This window comes from Ambystoma mexicanum, chromosome 6q (genome assembly GCF_040938575.1).
Source record: "Ambystoma mexicanum isolate Mex_15411 chromosome 6q, UKY_AmexF1_1, whole genome shotgun sequence".
Classification (NCBI taxonomy): domain Eukaryota; kingdom Metazoa; phylum Chordata; class Amphibia; order Caudata; family Ambystomatidae; genus Ambystoma; species Ambystoma mexicanum.
In genome coordinates, this window is record NC_090937.1 from 270,312,078 (window position 1) to 270,329,341 (window position 17,264).

The following is a 17,264-nucleotide window of genomic DNA, read 5'->3' on the forward strand; positions in this document are numbered from 1 at the left end:
TGAGGCCCCTTGTGTTTTTAAATTCTCCTTAATTAGCATGAAAATGATACTACATTGAACAAGAATGATCCACCTTTGTGCTATAATCAGTTCGCAGCCACCTCTGGGATCAAAATGATGTAATAACTTAAATTAAGACATCCCTGTACGCAGAGGAGACATCCCAGAAAAACATGTCACTTACTTTTGGAGATGATGAATACTGGTATGTTAACATTCGCGCTTAAGTAAGCGACTTTGTTCATCCTGGCGGTGTGGGGAATTGCACATACAATGCTAATGACCTTCACATCATGAGTTCTCAAGAAGGCTTGAATGAATTAGGGGGTTTAGAACAGGTGCTAAGTCACCCACACTTGTTGTCCTGCTTGCTTTAATTTACATTCCAGAGGATTTGTCAGAAAGAACAATCGGTTCTGGCCAGAAAAGTAGATTTCTTTAAATGCTCCTCTAGTAACACACGTTTCAACTTCTGAAGTCTGCTTGTACGGAAAGGTTGAGAGAAGAAAACAAAGATGGCATTGAAAAGAGTCTGCTCTTGCATAGAAGCACTAAAATACCTCTGTTGGAGGAGGGTGATGTGGGTACTGAAGCATTTACAATGCTGTGTATGAAAACGGGCAAATATTTTCCGTTCTGGATGTTCCATCTTGCTGTGACATCATGACTGAGGATTATGGAATACACATTAAACTGCCATGACATCACAGCCGATGGAATATGACTATGCAAGGTATTTCATTTTTCTCAATTTCTGGTTGCTTTGGTGGTGAGATGAGGAGGAACATGGTATTCTTTTAGCTTTCATATAGTTTTCACATGCCTCCCTTTTACCATGGACCAGCATTGCACAGAATAGTGGAAAAATTGTGGAAAAATTGCAGGGAGTGGAAAATTAACTCACAGGGCCATACACAACATAACATTATAGAGGCATAGCTTTTAACTATGGTGTGTACATTCGACCCTGGAGTACTTTGTGATGGCATAGCCTTGAACCAAGCTCAAGTTGTCCATCAGATATCACTCTGAAACCCTTGGTGGACTGTATCCCCATAGTTGATAAGCTACCTCTTTATAATTCTGTATCTGGTAAAATAATCTCTGCATGTGCCCAGTGAAAGGGTCACTAATCAGTCACAATCATTATGGAATAACTATCTGTATATGGCCTCAGCTTAGTGCACACTACACCCAACACACTTTGTCCCATTAGCATATCTAGTGTTCTTGCCAGATTATTTTCCCTGGTTAGAAGTCTCAAAGGTAGCTGAGCATGCCTTACAAGGATAGCCCACATCACCTATCACGTTGTCAATACTTAACACCATGTTTGACTCTTTAGAAGATGTTCCTAGCCAAACTACCTTGAAGATGACATTGCTTGTATGAAGAACCTGACATGCTGGGGACTTCTATCCCCTCGGACAGTTTTCTGATTGGGTGCAGTTTCATGAAGTATTCAATTTTGTACCTTGGACGGGGCTATGTGGAGACTATGAACATGGAAAATAAGTTGGAGTTTTGTTTAAGTAGTTTTCAAATATATGATGACATGCCATTGCCATTAAAATAAACTGTGCTAAACAGGGTATACACATAGATTTATGATGAATATCTGGGCCTGAATGGGTGCTTTACCAGGTATTGTTCACTCCTCAAATTGCCCATTGTCAATTTGCCTGCCCTTTTTAACAATAGCGATCAGCCCCTTAAGCTATTTCATTTCCATGCATCTTTCAGAACAAGTGGAGGCATTGGCAGAGGAAGATATCGTCCATGTTGCTTGCGGAGAGTTGCATAGCCTCGCAGTCAGCAGCAATGGACAACTGTTCTCATGGGGCGCAAGTAGTGATGGACAGCTGGGACATGCTACCATGGAAATATCAGTCTCCATACCAAGGTAAAGTAAAAAAGTGCTTTCAACATGGGGAGATGCGTAATGTCTTCTTGCCATTGTACTTGCTTAGTGTACATGTGACAGATATGTGTGTAACCTGAAGAACATGGGTATGAATTCAGGTGGGGTTAATGGCTAATTTTGCTTCTGCTGTTAGAAAATGAGTAACTCCAATTTGCCTAATTGAAACCTCTGTTCTGAGGCTTGTGGTTCTGCTTAGAATAACATGCTTTCGATACGAGATCTACTGGTTGGTGTGGACTATTACAATATTTATTTTCTAAGTCGGAACCATGTTGTCGACAGGGCATTTCCGTAATACTATCCCTACTGGGACATGTACAGTACCCATGATCCTTCATGGGTCGAGGTCCTCGGATTTATTTTTTCCTGGCCCTGGATTTGTCGCATTACGCAGAGTTCATAAAATATTAATATGTAGCTCGAGATTGAGCAATACTTGAGCTACTTATCTGTGTTGTCACTGTCATTATCGTCGAAGTTCGCTTGACAGAGCCTACTACTTGCCCAAAATGAATCATCGCCAGTGGGCCTTGTGGTTCCCTCAGATTGGCGGTCTGCGACACCTTCAGGCCTTTTCACCTGCACATTAGGGAGCGTGAGGGAAAAACATATATACTTTATTTTTATGTTGGAGAATGTCTCCACATAATTTCCCTTTAATTTACACAGACTCCCTTTCCACCAGCTGCGACAATGGAGAATACTGATTTAAATGTTGACCCACATGCAATAAAGTTTCCCCAGGAAATATACACATAGAGTGTGAAACGCAGTTAGGCCTGAATACGCTTGTAGCTATTGGGCCAATATTACATGGTTGGGGGGAGTTGTGGGGGGTCTGGGGTGTTTGGCAGTTGTGGGGGAGTTTTGGGGTTTGTTGTTTCTGCTCGTGGCAAGAGTTTGGTGGGCGGCTTCGGCTGTATCTGTGGATGAATAGGGCGACTGGGTGGGTAATGTGGAGGGCATGGCTTGGGAGGTGGGCAGGTGTTGATGGGGAGGAGTTGTGTGGGGGTCAGTGGGGACGATTTAGACCCTAGGATGTGAGTATGACTGGTAGCGTGCGTGTCGTTACGTGGAATGTCTGCGGCCTGAATGACTACATTAAAAGACTTAGGGTGTTTGTATATTTGGATAGAACAGGGGTGGGGATAGCTCGATTACAGGAGACGCAGCTTACCTGGGACAAACAGAACACGCTCGCTGAAAATTGGGGAGGGCAGCTGTGTGGCTCCCCCTACTCCGCATTTGCCGAGGTGCCCTGGTGTGGATCGCACCTGCTGTCCCCTTTAGGATCCTGGAAACCAAGGGGGGTGACAATGGTAGAATGGTGCTTGTTCTGGGACTCTTGGAGGGGAGGAAGGTATGCATTGTCAGTTCCTACACTCCTAACCGTGCCGCCACTTTGTTCTTTGCTTCACTCTACTGAAGGCTGTCCCATTATTGGGGAACCCTGTGGATCTGAAGGGTGGGGGGATTTTAACTGTACTTTGGACCCAACAATGGACAGGCAGGGTAATAAATTCAAGAGGCCTGCCCCCTGCCCCACCCCCTATCAAAGCCATGAGGGAATTGCTGGAGAACCTTGCATTGATGGATGGAGAGCAATGCTTGCAAGGGACAGGCCGTATTCGTATTACTCGGACCCACACAGGGTGCACCCCCGCATAAATTATATTTTTACGGGGCAGGAATCACTGGGGGAATTTACAGAAGTCGTCTTTAGGACCAGGGTTCTTCTGATGATGCACTGTTGATGGGCATGTGGTGGCGGAGATTGTGCAGACCCCCAGCCCCTACTTGGGGGTTATGAGCCAAGGCTCTCCTTGACACATTTTGAGAACATCTGGGCGAGGCAATGGATTATTTTTTTGACATTAAAAGTGGTAGTGTGGATAGCATGGGAACGCTGTGGGAAGCCTTTAAGACTGTGGTTCAGGGAGAGGCAATAGGCAAAAGGGGGGGGGGCTCCAGAAGGAGATAATGGATTCCCTCACAGCTTTGGAGGGAAGGATACAGTTGGCAGAGGAGAGGGTGTCGGGAATGAGACAGGAAGCAGGCAACCTGACGGAACTGCGGCAGCAGTGTGTGACAGAATGTGACCGGTTGGGAAAATTTGACTTTGCAGATTACACGCGGAAGCTTCATATGGAGGGTGATACACCTGGGGGATTGTTGGCTTGGTTGTGTAGAAGGGGAAGAGGGAAATAAGTGCTATAAGGGTTGAAAAGGGGGGCTGTTAGGCATGGGCAAAAGGAGATTAACAAGGTCTTCGCTAAATACTATGCGACCCTGTTTTCAGCTGGTGCGGAGGCCTGCGGCAATGACATTGCTGAAGCCTTGTGCCATATAGAACTGCCTCTCCTCCAGCCAGATCAGAGGGAGATGTTGGACGCCCCGCTTTTAGTTTAAGACTTATTGGCTGTAATACGGGACCTACCTTCAGGCAAAACCCGGGAGCGGATGGGAGGGTATGCTGAGAGGCTGGCTCGCAGGCTCTTGGAGACACTGAAGGAGGCGTACGAGATAGAGATGCTGTCGGACAGCCTGCAGGAATCATTCATAGTCCCTGTGCTTAAACCTAATAAGCCAGAGCTAAATTGCAGCTGAGAGTCTATGGTCAATCAACATTGTAAGATTCTTACGGCTTTCCTGGCTGCCAGGTTAAAGAGTGTGATTGGGATTCTGATACGAGTACCAGACAGGGTATGTGCTGGGCAGGAACACCACATGGAACCTGAGGAGACTTCACCACATTATAGATAACCACATTATAGATAACACTAGGAACTCAGGGTTTGAATGTGCAGTGGCCTGTTTAGCTGCGGTTAAGGCCAAGGCCTTTGACTCTGTCCGATGGAATTGGTTATATGAGTCTTGCGTCACACTTGGTATTGGGGATGGGTTTCTGCGATGGGTTTGCGTAGTGTACTTCGGTCCCACGGCCAGGGTGTGTATGGGCAGACAGATCTGAGAGGTGGGCACCTGGGAAAGGCACTAGGCAGGGCAGTCTGCTGTCCCCAATACTGTTTAGCTTAGCTTTGGAGCCGCTTGCAGCTTTCATTAGATCTGAGTATTTGGAGGCAGGCATCCTGGCTGAATGGGATAAACAGTTCATATCGTTGTAAGCTGATGATATGCTCCTCTACGTTACATACCCGGAGGACAACTTACAATACCTTCTTGACGTGATTGAAAGATTTTCAGAGGTCTCGGTATAGAAATTAGCATATCAAAGTCCTGCTTGCTCTCGTTTGCTGGGCTGCGGGGCCGCAGTAGCATCTTGCTGCCCGCCCTAGGCCTGCCCTGGGTGACGGATACTTTCAGATACCTTGGGGTGAATGTCCGACATGACTTTTCCGCTACACAGACACATCATACGCAGAGAGCTATGGATGGGATTGTTAAGTCTGTGGCATTCTGGAGGAAGCTTCCATTGTCGATGATGGGCAGAGTGGCTCTTTTGAAAATGGTGGTGCTGCCGCATGTGTTATCACTTTTTCAACGTATCTTTGGGAAGGCCCCTCTGGCGCAGCATGTGGAGGATCCTGGGGGGGTCACGTATTCCCTATTCCTCTAACATTCCCCTGTTGAGGGCAGGTTCCAACCAGGTGCAGGGGATCAGAAGATATTGGTAAATGAACGGGGTGGCCACAGTGGGGGACTTGTTGCAGAATGAGGAGATGGTGGACTTTGGTGTCTTAAGACTGACATCAGGCATACATGGGTGCCAGTTCCTGTTATATTCAGGCCTGGTGAGAGAGATCGGGAAAAGATAGCCTGCACTACATGAGGGTATGGAGCTTGACCCGGGTTTGGAGGTTATGCACAATATCTCTCAGTGGGAGCCATGTTGTCTCTCGAATATACAAATTGGTTTCCAGTAAGAAAGGTCTCCCGGAATGCCTGTTTCAAATTGCGGCAATTATGTTACGCAATGGGCATATATGACCCCGTACTGCAGGTCTGTCCCAGATGTGCGGCTGATGAGGTGGATATGCTGCACATGTTTTGGAGCTGCCCGGTGGCACAAAGGTACTGGGGGGCAATTGCAGACAAAGTGGCCCATAGGGATATTGGGATGCATTCTTGGCTACCTGACACCTGCCTGTTGGGGGATGTTCCCATAGGGGAAGAAACACACTGCACACATTACCAGAATGAAAGACCTGATCTGCGTGTTGGCCAAACACAAGATTGTTATGGCCTAGAAAGCGAAGGAGGGTCCCACTGTGGATGCATGATGGAGTGCAAGGCATAAAATAAGCAGTGTCTTCACGCTTGCAGTAGTCTAGGGAGGGCAGGAGCCCTTCCCCTACATCAGACACTGGCTTCTGGAGAAGCGCGTGCCATGCCGACGGCAGCAACATCCTGCTTGCAGGGTAAGCAGATTTTACCAGCTGTGTATCCCACTATTTGGAAAAAGCTGCACTCTGCAGCATATTGATGCAGTCTCCTCTCTCCGCATCGAGATCGCTGTGCTCTGCACGAGGAGCACAAAGAAAATGGCTGCCGTACTATTTCGATTACCGTTGCCTAGCAACTAAGGCAGCAGAGCTTCCTGCTCCGATTGGCTGCTACATTGTATTTGGCCTGACAATCACCGCTGGAAGGCGTAAGCTGGCCCTGCCTCCAAAAGCCTGCCTCATAAGGCTGGAGCCTGTCTGTGCCTGTCCGGGCCTTCCCGGGGCTCCGGGGCCCGCCACTCTGCTCAGCTATCCGCCGTGCTACACTTCGTATTGCCATTGATGGTAAGCCCAATCCACCATTCCTGCTTGACGTACCCTATTGCAAACTGCGGACCCATATGCTGCCACCTCTCTTTGCACCACCTTTACAGGCCATCTAATACGCCTCCTCTACTGCGCCAGACACCAGATTGCTGTTTGAGAAGTTGCCACCCAAATGTGCAATTGGAGGACAACCCCAAGTTGTTCCTTACCGCACAGTCTCACACTCGAATTGTCCATGACCACTCCGGCTCTCGCCCCTCCCAAACTGCCTCTCACTGGTCACTCGGGCCAAATGCCGCTCTGACCAGCCCAGGTGCTCGCCTTGCCATATATGCTTATTTATGTGTCTGTCATATGCTACGCCAACCTAGGTGTACACCCTGCCGCATTGTTCACTTCATATGCTACGCCAACCAACCTAGGTGTACACCCTGCCGCATTGTTCACTTCATATGCTACGCGATCCAACCTAGGTGTACACCCTGCCGCGTTGTTCACTTCAGCATAACTATCCTAATGCTCGCCAATAACGTTGTGTACACCCAGTCTGACATATTATACACCTTTGCCTAATTTGGGTCCTATAGCCTAGGTACCTGCCCTGCCTAATGCTTTTGTATGCATCCTGCCTAAACTTTGCATTGTAGCTTTACTAGCCTATGTACTTGCCTTACCTATTGATTTTTTGCACACATTGTCCTCGCCTTGCCTATTGATTTTGTACACACATTGCCAAAATTGTCCTCCTCTCTTACCAATGCATTCCAAAAGCAAATCACTAGCGCGCCCTTCGCATACCCTGCAGAACACACAGCTCCCTTGGCACATGGCCATAGCCCTTCTGTCTGTCCTCTTCAACAAACATCTACTCTGCTCCAACAACCATGCTGAACTCTAACACGACTCACCATTCGCACATGCAGTCACAGGATCAGGGCACCACCTCCCCTACCTACCCACACTACATATCCCACACAAACCTGGCCCCCGCCCAGGTGCCCCGTCACCATAACCGGGCTCACGGCTCTCCTGCCAACCAGGCTCTCTAGGCTTAGAGCGCGCACCAAACCCCTACAACACCACAGTCTCCCTTGGCCTACGGCCTTGAGGAACCACAGACTGGGCACCCGCTCACACTGCACCCTTGCTAACAAGAGCACTAGAATTAAGTACTCATTCTTCCTGTTGGACCCATGCTGCTAGTACGTCTCAGGGCTCCCACATGCATAAAACCCACAATACTAAGCTAATAAATTCACCGGCCGATGGGACCACGTCCCACACCCATCCCATAGCTTCACCTACCACCTCCCAAACTAAAAACCCTTCATGACCTAGACTTACTGACAATCACTGAGACTTGGCCTCATGATGCGTCAGGTCCTGCCATCTCACTAGCCCTTCCACATGGATACTCCATTCTCCATCAAGACAGACAAATGCTGACAGGAGGAGTAGCCATCGTAACCGAAGATGCTCTCTCCATCAGGCTGCGCAATCTCCCTACGGAAGGCAACGCCGACATCATATCTGACAAAATATCCCTGTCCCCTAACTGCACCATAAACATGATCCTCATCTACCAGCCTCCTGGTCCAGCCCTAGACTTCCAAGGACCGCTCCTCCATCGATTAGGTGACAACCTCAAAAGCTCCACTAAAACCATTCTACTAGGAGACCTTAATCTAGGCCTAAATGATCATAGAGATAAAGCAGCATCAGCCCTAGCCAAAGAACTCAAAGATCTGATTCACACAAAGTCACCTGTCCAACCCATTGCAAAGGCCGTACCCTGGACTGGGTGGCAGTCCACAAGTGCCTCACCACTGTCAGCTCAAACTCTGCATACCCATGGCAGACGATAACTGCATTCAATTTACCATTCCCACAGCCCATACCACCAAGATTCTCAACTATGCACCTCCAGCGAAGGTTAGAAGCTCGAAAAAATTAAACAAGAACAACCTCTGTCCTTTCCTGGAAGTCCTCAGAACTCAGGCCCCCATTCTTCAGTGACCCCAGCATATTAGCAGAGATCTACGCTGATACCCTCACCAAAGCCATTGACGCTATAGCCCCAATTGAATGCAAAAAAAGAAGTCCATGCACGTAATCCCATGGTTCACAGATGAGTTACAAGCCCTTATCACTAGTAAACGTATGGCACTAACTAACTGGCAATCTAAAACTAGCGACTACACCAAGGAAGAATTCAAAAAACGATCCGCTCAATATAAAGAAGCGATCATTAAAGCTAAATCTAACTCCTCAAACCCTCGATGTGTAAAGGAGACATCTGCCCTCCTGACATTATTAATGAATGCGATGACTCCCTTGCCCCCCTACTAACGTTGTTCATCAATGCCTCATTCAAATCAGGTATTGTCCCATCCAGCCTCAAAGAAGCATGGGTGCGTCCACTCTTAAAAAAAAAAACCCTCACTAGACCCTACACCCCCCAACAACCACGACCCATCACCACTGTCCCGTTTCTACTAAAAATCTTGGGTAAAGCTGTCAACACTTCCTTGAATCTAACTCCATCCTCAATAAAAGACAATCATGTTTTCGGAAAGGCCATGGCACCGAAACTGCCCTCTTAGACCTTAAAAATCAAATACCAGAAATGATGGATAAAGGCAAGCCAGCCCTCCTCCTCCCTCTCCTAGATCTCTCGGCTGCCTTAGATCATGTAGATCACAAGATCCTCACCTCACATCTCACTCACGCAGCTCTCTTCTCCAAAGAAGCCTGCGCGTGGATCTCCTCCTTTCTAGAAGGCAGAGCCATGAAGGTATTTAAGTGTGGCCCCAACGACCATCCACTGCAGGGTCTCTCAGGACTCATGTACTGCTCCTATCCTCTACAACTTGTTCACAAAGCCGCTCGTTGACAAACTGGATACCTTCGGCGTAGCTTACACAAACTATGTCGATGATACACAGGTACTCCTGCCACTGTCAGGCTCCTTTAACCTTGACGCTTCTGCCCTCCATGCAATATACGCTACCATCCAAGCCTGGATGGCGGAAAACGGTCTTTGTCTCAATGGAGTCAAGACTGAGATCATCCTCATCGGTCCCAAGGATACGCTATCCAAACTTGATAAACAATACTGTAACTTCACAATAGAGAACTCCATCATTCCGATCTCCTCATCAGTAAAGACACTAGGAGTCTACCTAGACTCCACTCTGTCCATGACACACCAAGTTAGCGCTATTTCTTCAGCCGATGTTCACACCACTAAACTAATGACGGCTGTAAAAACCTTCTATTGCCAGAGCTACCATAGGGGCAAAACTTGATTACTGTAATGTACTCCTAGCAGGCACGTCAGCAAATAACTTAAACAGGCTCCAAGCCATACAAAATAATGCGCTTAGGGCAGCTCTAAGAATCCCCAAAAGAGACCATATTGCACAGGCGTGAAGGAACGTACAACCTTCAAGACCCTCACATTAATGCACAAGTGCTTAACACTCACAGCCCCGCCATACCTCTCAGAAACTATCGTCAGAGCCACCTCCTCATGCCCGAAAAGAACCTCCCACACTAACCAACTGCGCATTCCGTACATCGAAAGAGGCAAGGCAGAGGATATTGGCTTCCCTTACATAGCACCGAAACTGTGGAATGCCCTACCCAACTCTGAGCGCAGACCTTCCGCTCGGCTTTCCTGAAAGTGTTAAAAACCACACTCTTCAACTAACCCAGCTTTCTCTCCACCCCCCACCACATTCCACCCTCCTTCCTCCCATCTTCTCTGTCTGTAATCAAGTTTGGATTTCTATTCTGTAACTAAGCATGTTTTTTGTTGTAACTAAGCAAGTTGTCTGTAACAAGCGCCACAATGCCTCTGGGCTGCTGTGCGCCCTACAAATGTTAATAATAAATACATAAATAAATAGCAATTTGCTATGCAATTCTGTAGTTTCACTGATTAAATTGACTTTAGTGCAGCAAAGCTAGCTATTTAAGTTACCATGTTAAATGAAAGCACAGCTCACCCTGAATTCCACTCTTGCCTTCACAGCTCTCTCCACCCTCTATTCTCTGCTCACTGCCAGTTCAACGGAGCTAAGGGAGAGAGTACAATGAAAGCTGGTTCCCCCTCCCTGTTCAACAGGAATTGGACATATAAACCCCACACATCTGGTGGTCGTACATGCAGTGGTAACGTTACGAATATATGCCAGTTCAAAGTCATGACAGTAGGCAATGTCCTCCAACCATTGTATATTCCTCGGCACTGGACCCTTCCACTAAGCCATAGCTATCCATCTCCTGGCCAGAATCTGCAAAAGGCTGGCCATTTTCCTATGCGATCTGGCCAATCCTGTGGTCAAACTAAGCAATGCCACCAAGGGATCCAAGTCACCGTAACCTTAAATATAGCGAACAGAGACGGGGCGATTAGTGAGGTCCTTCATCAGTGAATTCTTCGCTAGGAATAAATCCCCGGCCATACCCAGAACAGGTAATATGGGACGCCTTCAAGGCGACTATGCGGGGCGAGCTAATAGCAAAGGCGGCCCTCCGATCCAAGCAGGAGAAGGCCCTACAAACCAACCTAGAAAGTAGACTAGTAGAGATGATGACAAGAAAGGAAAAAGACCAGGGGGTGACAATAAGGACATGGTACAGACACCTTAAAGGGCAGTTTAGCACGCTTCAGGCTAAGCAGGCAGAAAAATCACTCTTGGATTTGAGGCAGCGCTACTACATACAGGCGAATAAGGCTGATGGCCTCCTAGCTAGATAGGTAAAGAAAAAGGAGGCGGCGAGAACAATCCGTTGTATCCAACTGCAGGCGGCCAAAGAAACCACTGTATCGGAGGAAATCCTCCAAGCCTTCACAGAATTCTATTCCTTGCTGTACTCCTCGGAGTCCCCCGACGGGGACCAACAGGAGTCCTTCCTAAGATCATGCCTGTTAAGAAGAATAACACAAAACCAGAGGGACGCCCTGGAGGGTGAAATCACGTAAGATTAAGTTTGGGCGGCAATAAGATCTTTGCCCTTGTACAAAGCTCCTGGCCCCAATGGCTACCCTGCCTCGTTCTATAAAACCTTCTAGGACACACTAGCTCCTATCCTAACATCCCTCTATAATTGGTCCACTATATCGGGGCAAATATCCTGCTCTATGGAAGAGGCTAAAGTGGTCCTCTTCCCCAAGCCCAAGAAAGATAAATCCCAATGTAGCTCATACCGCTCCATTGCGCTGATAAATCTAGATGCTAAGATTTTAACCACCAGAATGGACACAATAATCCCTGAGCTGATTCATCCCGACCAGTCTGGCTTTGTCAAGGGGAGGCAAACATTTGACAATATAAGGCGGCTAAGCCACCTGATTGAAAAAAACAAACAAGGGGGACCACACAGCGGGGTTGCTGGCCCTGGATGCGGAGAAGGCCTTTGACCGGGTGGAATGGTCATTTCTATTCTGCAACATGGAGGCTATGGGGTTCGGCCCAGGCTTTCTTCGCCTGGTTGGGGCCAGCTACTGCACACCGCACATTAGGTTGGCCATTAACAGGCACCTCTCCCAGACGATCCTGGTGACTAGGGGCACTAAACAGGGATGTACCCAATTTTATACGCAATCTATCTTGAACCCTTCCTAACAAAGATAAAACATGAGGCCAACATAAGAGATCCGATTCGGGGTAGAGGAGCATAAGGCGATGGCCTTTGCTGATGACCTAATAGTGACAATGACGGACATGGGCTCGTCGCTCCCGGCACTGAACTCACTCCTGGGGGACTTCGGTAGAGTAGCAGGCCTGAAGATTAACAACCTAAAATCAGAACTAATGATCCTACAGGGAGACAAGCCCCCCTCCTTGGATCACACACTTATTGGCCAATACGCACAAGCTAAGAGTAGTCTCTGGTACTTGCGGGTAGAGATCTCGAACACCATAGGCAACATGTACCAAGCAAATTATCCCCAACTGCTGGAATTGATAAAGCCTTGGCTGAGTGACAGAGAGCCCCTTAATGTCTCCTGGATGGGCCGAATCAATGTTGTAAAAATGATGGTTCTCCCCAGAGTCATGTACTACTTCCAGACTCTCCCGCTGGCAATTACACACAAATTCTTTAAGATCCTGAACAAACTGGTCAGCAACTACATATGGCAAGGGAAAAAGCCTCGGGTGTCATGGAAAGTCATGACGGCACCGATGGGCACGGCAGGAATGGGTGCCCCGAACTTCCTGATGTATTACCAAGCATCCTAGCTGAGAGTAATCTGTAAATGGTTTAACGGGAAACCCTGACAGGATCTGGCAGAAGATGGATAGGGCAGTGGCTGGTAGACCCCTAGCGGAAGTCCTGTGTTGCTCCAGGGAGGACAGACCCCCAAACATGTACAGAAGCCAGATAACCGCCCAGGTGGGCAACAATTGGGACGCCATGGTTAAAAAAGTGGGTTTTACATCCTACCCATCCCCATTCACACTTATACTAAGAAACCTACAATTCACGCCAGGCCTGAGAAGGTGGCATTCGCCAGATGGGAGGAGGCGGGATATCTAAAGGCCAGACACATGATGGAGAACCAAGCGAAAAAATCCTTCCAACAGTGCAAGCAAACAATGGGGCACAAGGAGGAAGATAGGTTCCTTTATGCTCAGATGAGACACTGGTTATTATCCCCAGGTATGAAACCCGTTATAAGCAGGGATTTCACCCCCCCTTGGAAAAATCCCTGCTAACAGACACGGGGGACCGCCAATTGATAGGCAAACTGTACAAACTGTTCTCCCTGCAAGCGGACCAGACCCAGTGGCCCTACATGAGGCAATGGGAAGATGCGCTGCCCCACCCCATTCCCGAGGAACAATGGTGGGAAGTATGGCAAAGGATCCCCAAGCTAATGAGAGGGATGCAGATCAGGCAAATGTGGACTAGAATGCTAGTGCAATGGCACCTTACCCCTGAGACGCTTCATAAAATATACCCTGCAACGCCCAGGCTCTGTTGGTGGGGATGTGCAGAAGTGGGCTCTTGGCTACACATATGGTGGACATGTCCAGTGTTGAAACCCTTCTGGGACCCGGTCAACAGCGCAATGAAATCAATATTTGGCCCCCACATCCGGCGAGGGAGCAGCGAAGCCCTACTGGGTTTGGGAGATGTCTTGGATGTGCTCACGGCTAAACCCCAGAAAAAAGCCTACATGGGCCTGAGCGTGGTGGCCCTCTCCCTCACAGAAATGGAAGCAAACCAAGATCCCCACTGAGCACGATTGGATAGCCAAAATTCGGCACTACACTTCACTCGAATGGGTAACCTACTGCATCCAGGGAGACTGCACCAAATTTCAAGAGGACTGGGACATAGTATTGGAATTCCTTCATAAAGACTTTCGAGAACAGTGGTGCCCCCAGAGGATAAAACTTTTGGGCATACCATAGATCAGAACGCAAAGCCTCTTATGCGTGACCCAAGGAGCGATGAGCACCGCAATGATCCGGGAAGGGGAAGGGGGAGGGGAAGGAAGAGGGTAGGGGAGGGTTAATGTTCACTTTATCACAAAAAGTTAATAAAAATATGTTTAAAAAAATATATATAGCGGACAACGTTTCAAACACCTCCCACCAGAACTGTGCAATTGGAGGACAACCCCATGCCAGGTGCACAAAATGTGCCTCCACCACCTTGCACTTCATGCGCTCCCCTGAGACTTCACCATAGAATGTATGCAACCTACCTGGTTTGTGGTACGTTTGGTGCAGGAAGTTGAAGTATATTTGCTTGTATCAGGTGTTGAGTGATACCCCCGGGTTTGGGCCTTGACATAGATCCAATCCGCCTCTGGAATTTCCAGCCCTAGTGCCCTTTCCCAAAGCTGCTTAACCTTCCCCTCCGTCCCTGGTATGGCCGCTCTTAACTTCTCATAGATCGGTGAGATCAGTTTCCCCTCCCCAGTGTCCCCAACACCTCATGCAGTTATTAGGAAAGTTTGCGATTGTTGCGAGAATTTGGGGAAGAAGGACTTAAATTCATTCCAGATCCTGAAGTATGAAAATATTTCTGAGGACAAGATCCCCTCCCCCCACGTCCTTACTCTTCCAGGCTCAAACTCGTTGTTCACATAGAAGTCCCCCAACTTACTCATTCCTAATTTGTCCACCAGCGCTGTGTAGACCCACTCCTTCATGACACCTCAGCCATGAATGAACGTCACTGGGAGGGCCAGAGAGTATAACATTCCCACCAGAGTTTGTCTGCCATTCTCCATGCCACCCATGTACCCATTACGACCCCACTAGTACCCCCTTGCTTCCTTCCCTGCCAGATGACCTCACCATGCTGTAAGTGCGGTGCTGCCAGTGATCTCTCGATCTGTACATGGGGCCTGCTATGCCTTTCCTCTTACCAAAAGGATAGAAAGTGGGAGTGTGCTGCCCAAATGTAGTGTTCGAAGTCCAGAGGCATAAAACACCACCCACCCCACTTGGCATGTTTGTTTGAGCACCTCCCAGCTCCCCTTTGGGACTTTTCCGACCCACAGTAATCCCAACAGGATTTCATGCAGATTCTTAAAGGATAAGTGGGAGATTCTGGAATAAATACAGCAATCTAGGTAGCACCACCATCTTGATGACTACGACCCTGCTCATTAAAGAAAGCGGGATACCCCTCCACCTACCATTTGTTCTTGCAGCTTATGCACCGCCCGCCCATAGATTTTCCTGAACAGGACATCTAGGTCCTGCAATATCTCAACCCTGAGATACTTTGCATGAACTGACTCCCACCGAAATCTATAATCATCCACAAAAGGCTCTGCCCCATCCGTCAAAGGGAAAATTACTGACTTATTGCAATTAATTCTTAACCCAGACCGCTCCCCAAACTATATCTCCTGCATAATATGGTTGAGATTCGCTTTTGGGTTTTTCAGAAATGACATATCATCCGCATAGAGAGAGATGACTGTGTGAATAAAACTGGATGCCCTTCTCAAGGTATTGTCCCATTAAGCCTGCCGCTAGCGGCTCTATAGCGAACGCAAACTGGAGCGGCGAGAGGAAGCAGCCTTGGCGCATTCTCCTTGTCATCCGCAACTGCGCTGATCATTATCCATTGATGGCTCTTCTTGCGGTGGGTGAATTACATAGCAGGAATACATACTCCAGGAACCTGTTCACCAACCCCATCTGCCTGAGGGTACAAAATATGAACTCCCACTCGATCGAATGCCTTCTCGCACCAAGGAGGACCACGATTGCCGGGACCTCCTGATCCATCTCTTCCAACAGCCCAAAAAATCTGCGTAATCGATAGGTGGTGTTAAACCCTGCCTGATCGTACAGTACCAAGCTGGTCATACAGGGGAGGAGGCGGTTCACCAGTACTTATTTCCCAGATAGATGAGGGATATAGGTCTGTATGAGGAGCATAGTTCCTCCAGTTTCCCCTCCTTGTGCAGGACCATATTCGTGGCTTCCCGTAAGGTGGGCAGAAGGGCACCCCTCTGCACCGCTTCCTGATATGCCTGAAGCAAGTGTGGGGCCACTGTGATTGTAGTCCTTATAGAAGTCGCCTGTAAGGCCATCTGGCCCCAGCGACTTAGACCCTGGTAGATCCCTAATCACCCCCACGATTTCCTGTAGTGTCAAATTCCTATGCAGGTCTTCCCATTGCACGGGCAACAACCAGTAGAGCTCTACCACCCTTCCCCTCAGATATTGGTTAATACTGTCTGCAGAATGCGTAATCCTTGACGCTTATAGGGCACTATAATATTGTCGGAAGGCCTCCCCTTTGTCAGCGGTCTGGAACACATAGTCCACCCCCGGAAGTCTGCACACGTTCAAGCTGTGTCTGCCTCTGCCTCCGCGGCACCACCGGAAGCCTCGCCAGGAGCACTGCAGTCTTCTGTCCCTCCCCATACTGTTGGACCTGATCCACTCTATGCAAGTACCTTACCTCCAGTAGCTCATTCGCCTGGAACGCATCAAGCTCTTTCATGATGTCCTCCTGTAGTGCACCATCTCCTGATATCTCTCCAGCACCTTCTGTTTGTTTTCATTAGCCCCCAATTCATCCCTAATCCCTAGCAATATCCCTGTCTCTTTCCCCAACCATATTCCCCGAACACAGCACTTAAAGGCTTCCCACAAAACCCCAGGGAATTCCACTGTGCCAGTATTAATATCTAAGTAGACCTGTATCTCTGCCCCTAATTCGTCCCGAAAAACGCTGTCTTTAACGCTTTGGATTTAAACTGCAAGTTTGCCCCTCTCATCGCCACCCCAGCGACCAGACAGGGCGTGTGATCCGAGAGCGTCCTCTGTAAAATCTCACAGGGTGCCATGGAAGCTAACTTGAGTTAAATCCGAGAAGTGGAGTGATGCACCCATGATTGAAAATTATATTCCCTCACTGTGGAATGTTGAACCCGTCATACATCTGTCAGACCATATACTGTGCAGAGGTCCATCACCTTTTGGCTGGCCCTAGGCTGGCGCTGCACCCCACCAGTGGACCTATCAATACTTTCATCTAATGCCATATTAAAGTCCCCCCACAAAACCCTTGAGTCAGCCAACCGAGCCAAGTGGGAAGTCACCTAATCAAAGAATCTC

At 48.3% G+C, this 17,264-nt stretch overlaps 1 protein-coding gene across 1 annotated transcript in view; it reads left to right on the top strand.

Annotated features, from left to right (window-relative positions):
* The window catches only part of HERC3 (HECT and RLD domain containing E3 ubiquitin protein ligase 3), a 1,960,519-nt gene that overhangs the window by 293,904 nt on the left and 1,649,351 nt on the right, over positions 1-17,264 (top strand). The window contains exon 3 of the mRNA XM_069630741.1: positions 1,744-1,903. Coding sequence (XP_069486842.1) covers positions 1,744-1,903 — 160 coding nt within the window. The remainder of the gene's footprint in view (positions 1-1,743; positions 1,904-17,264) is intronic.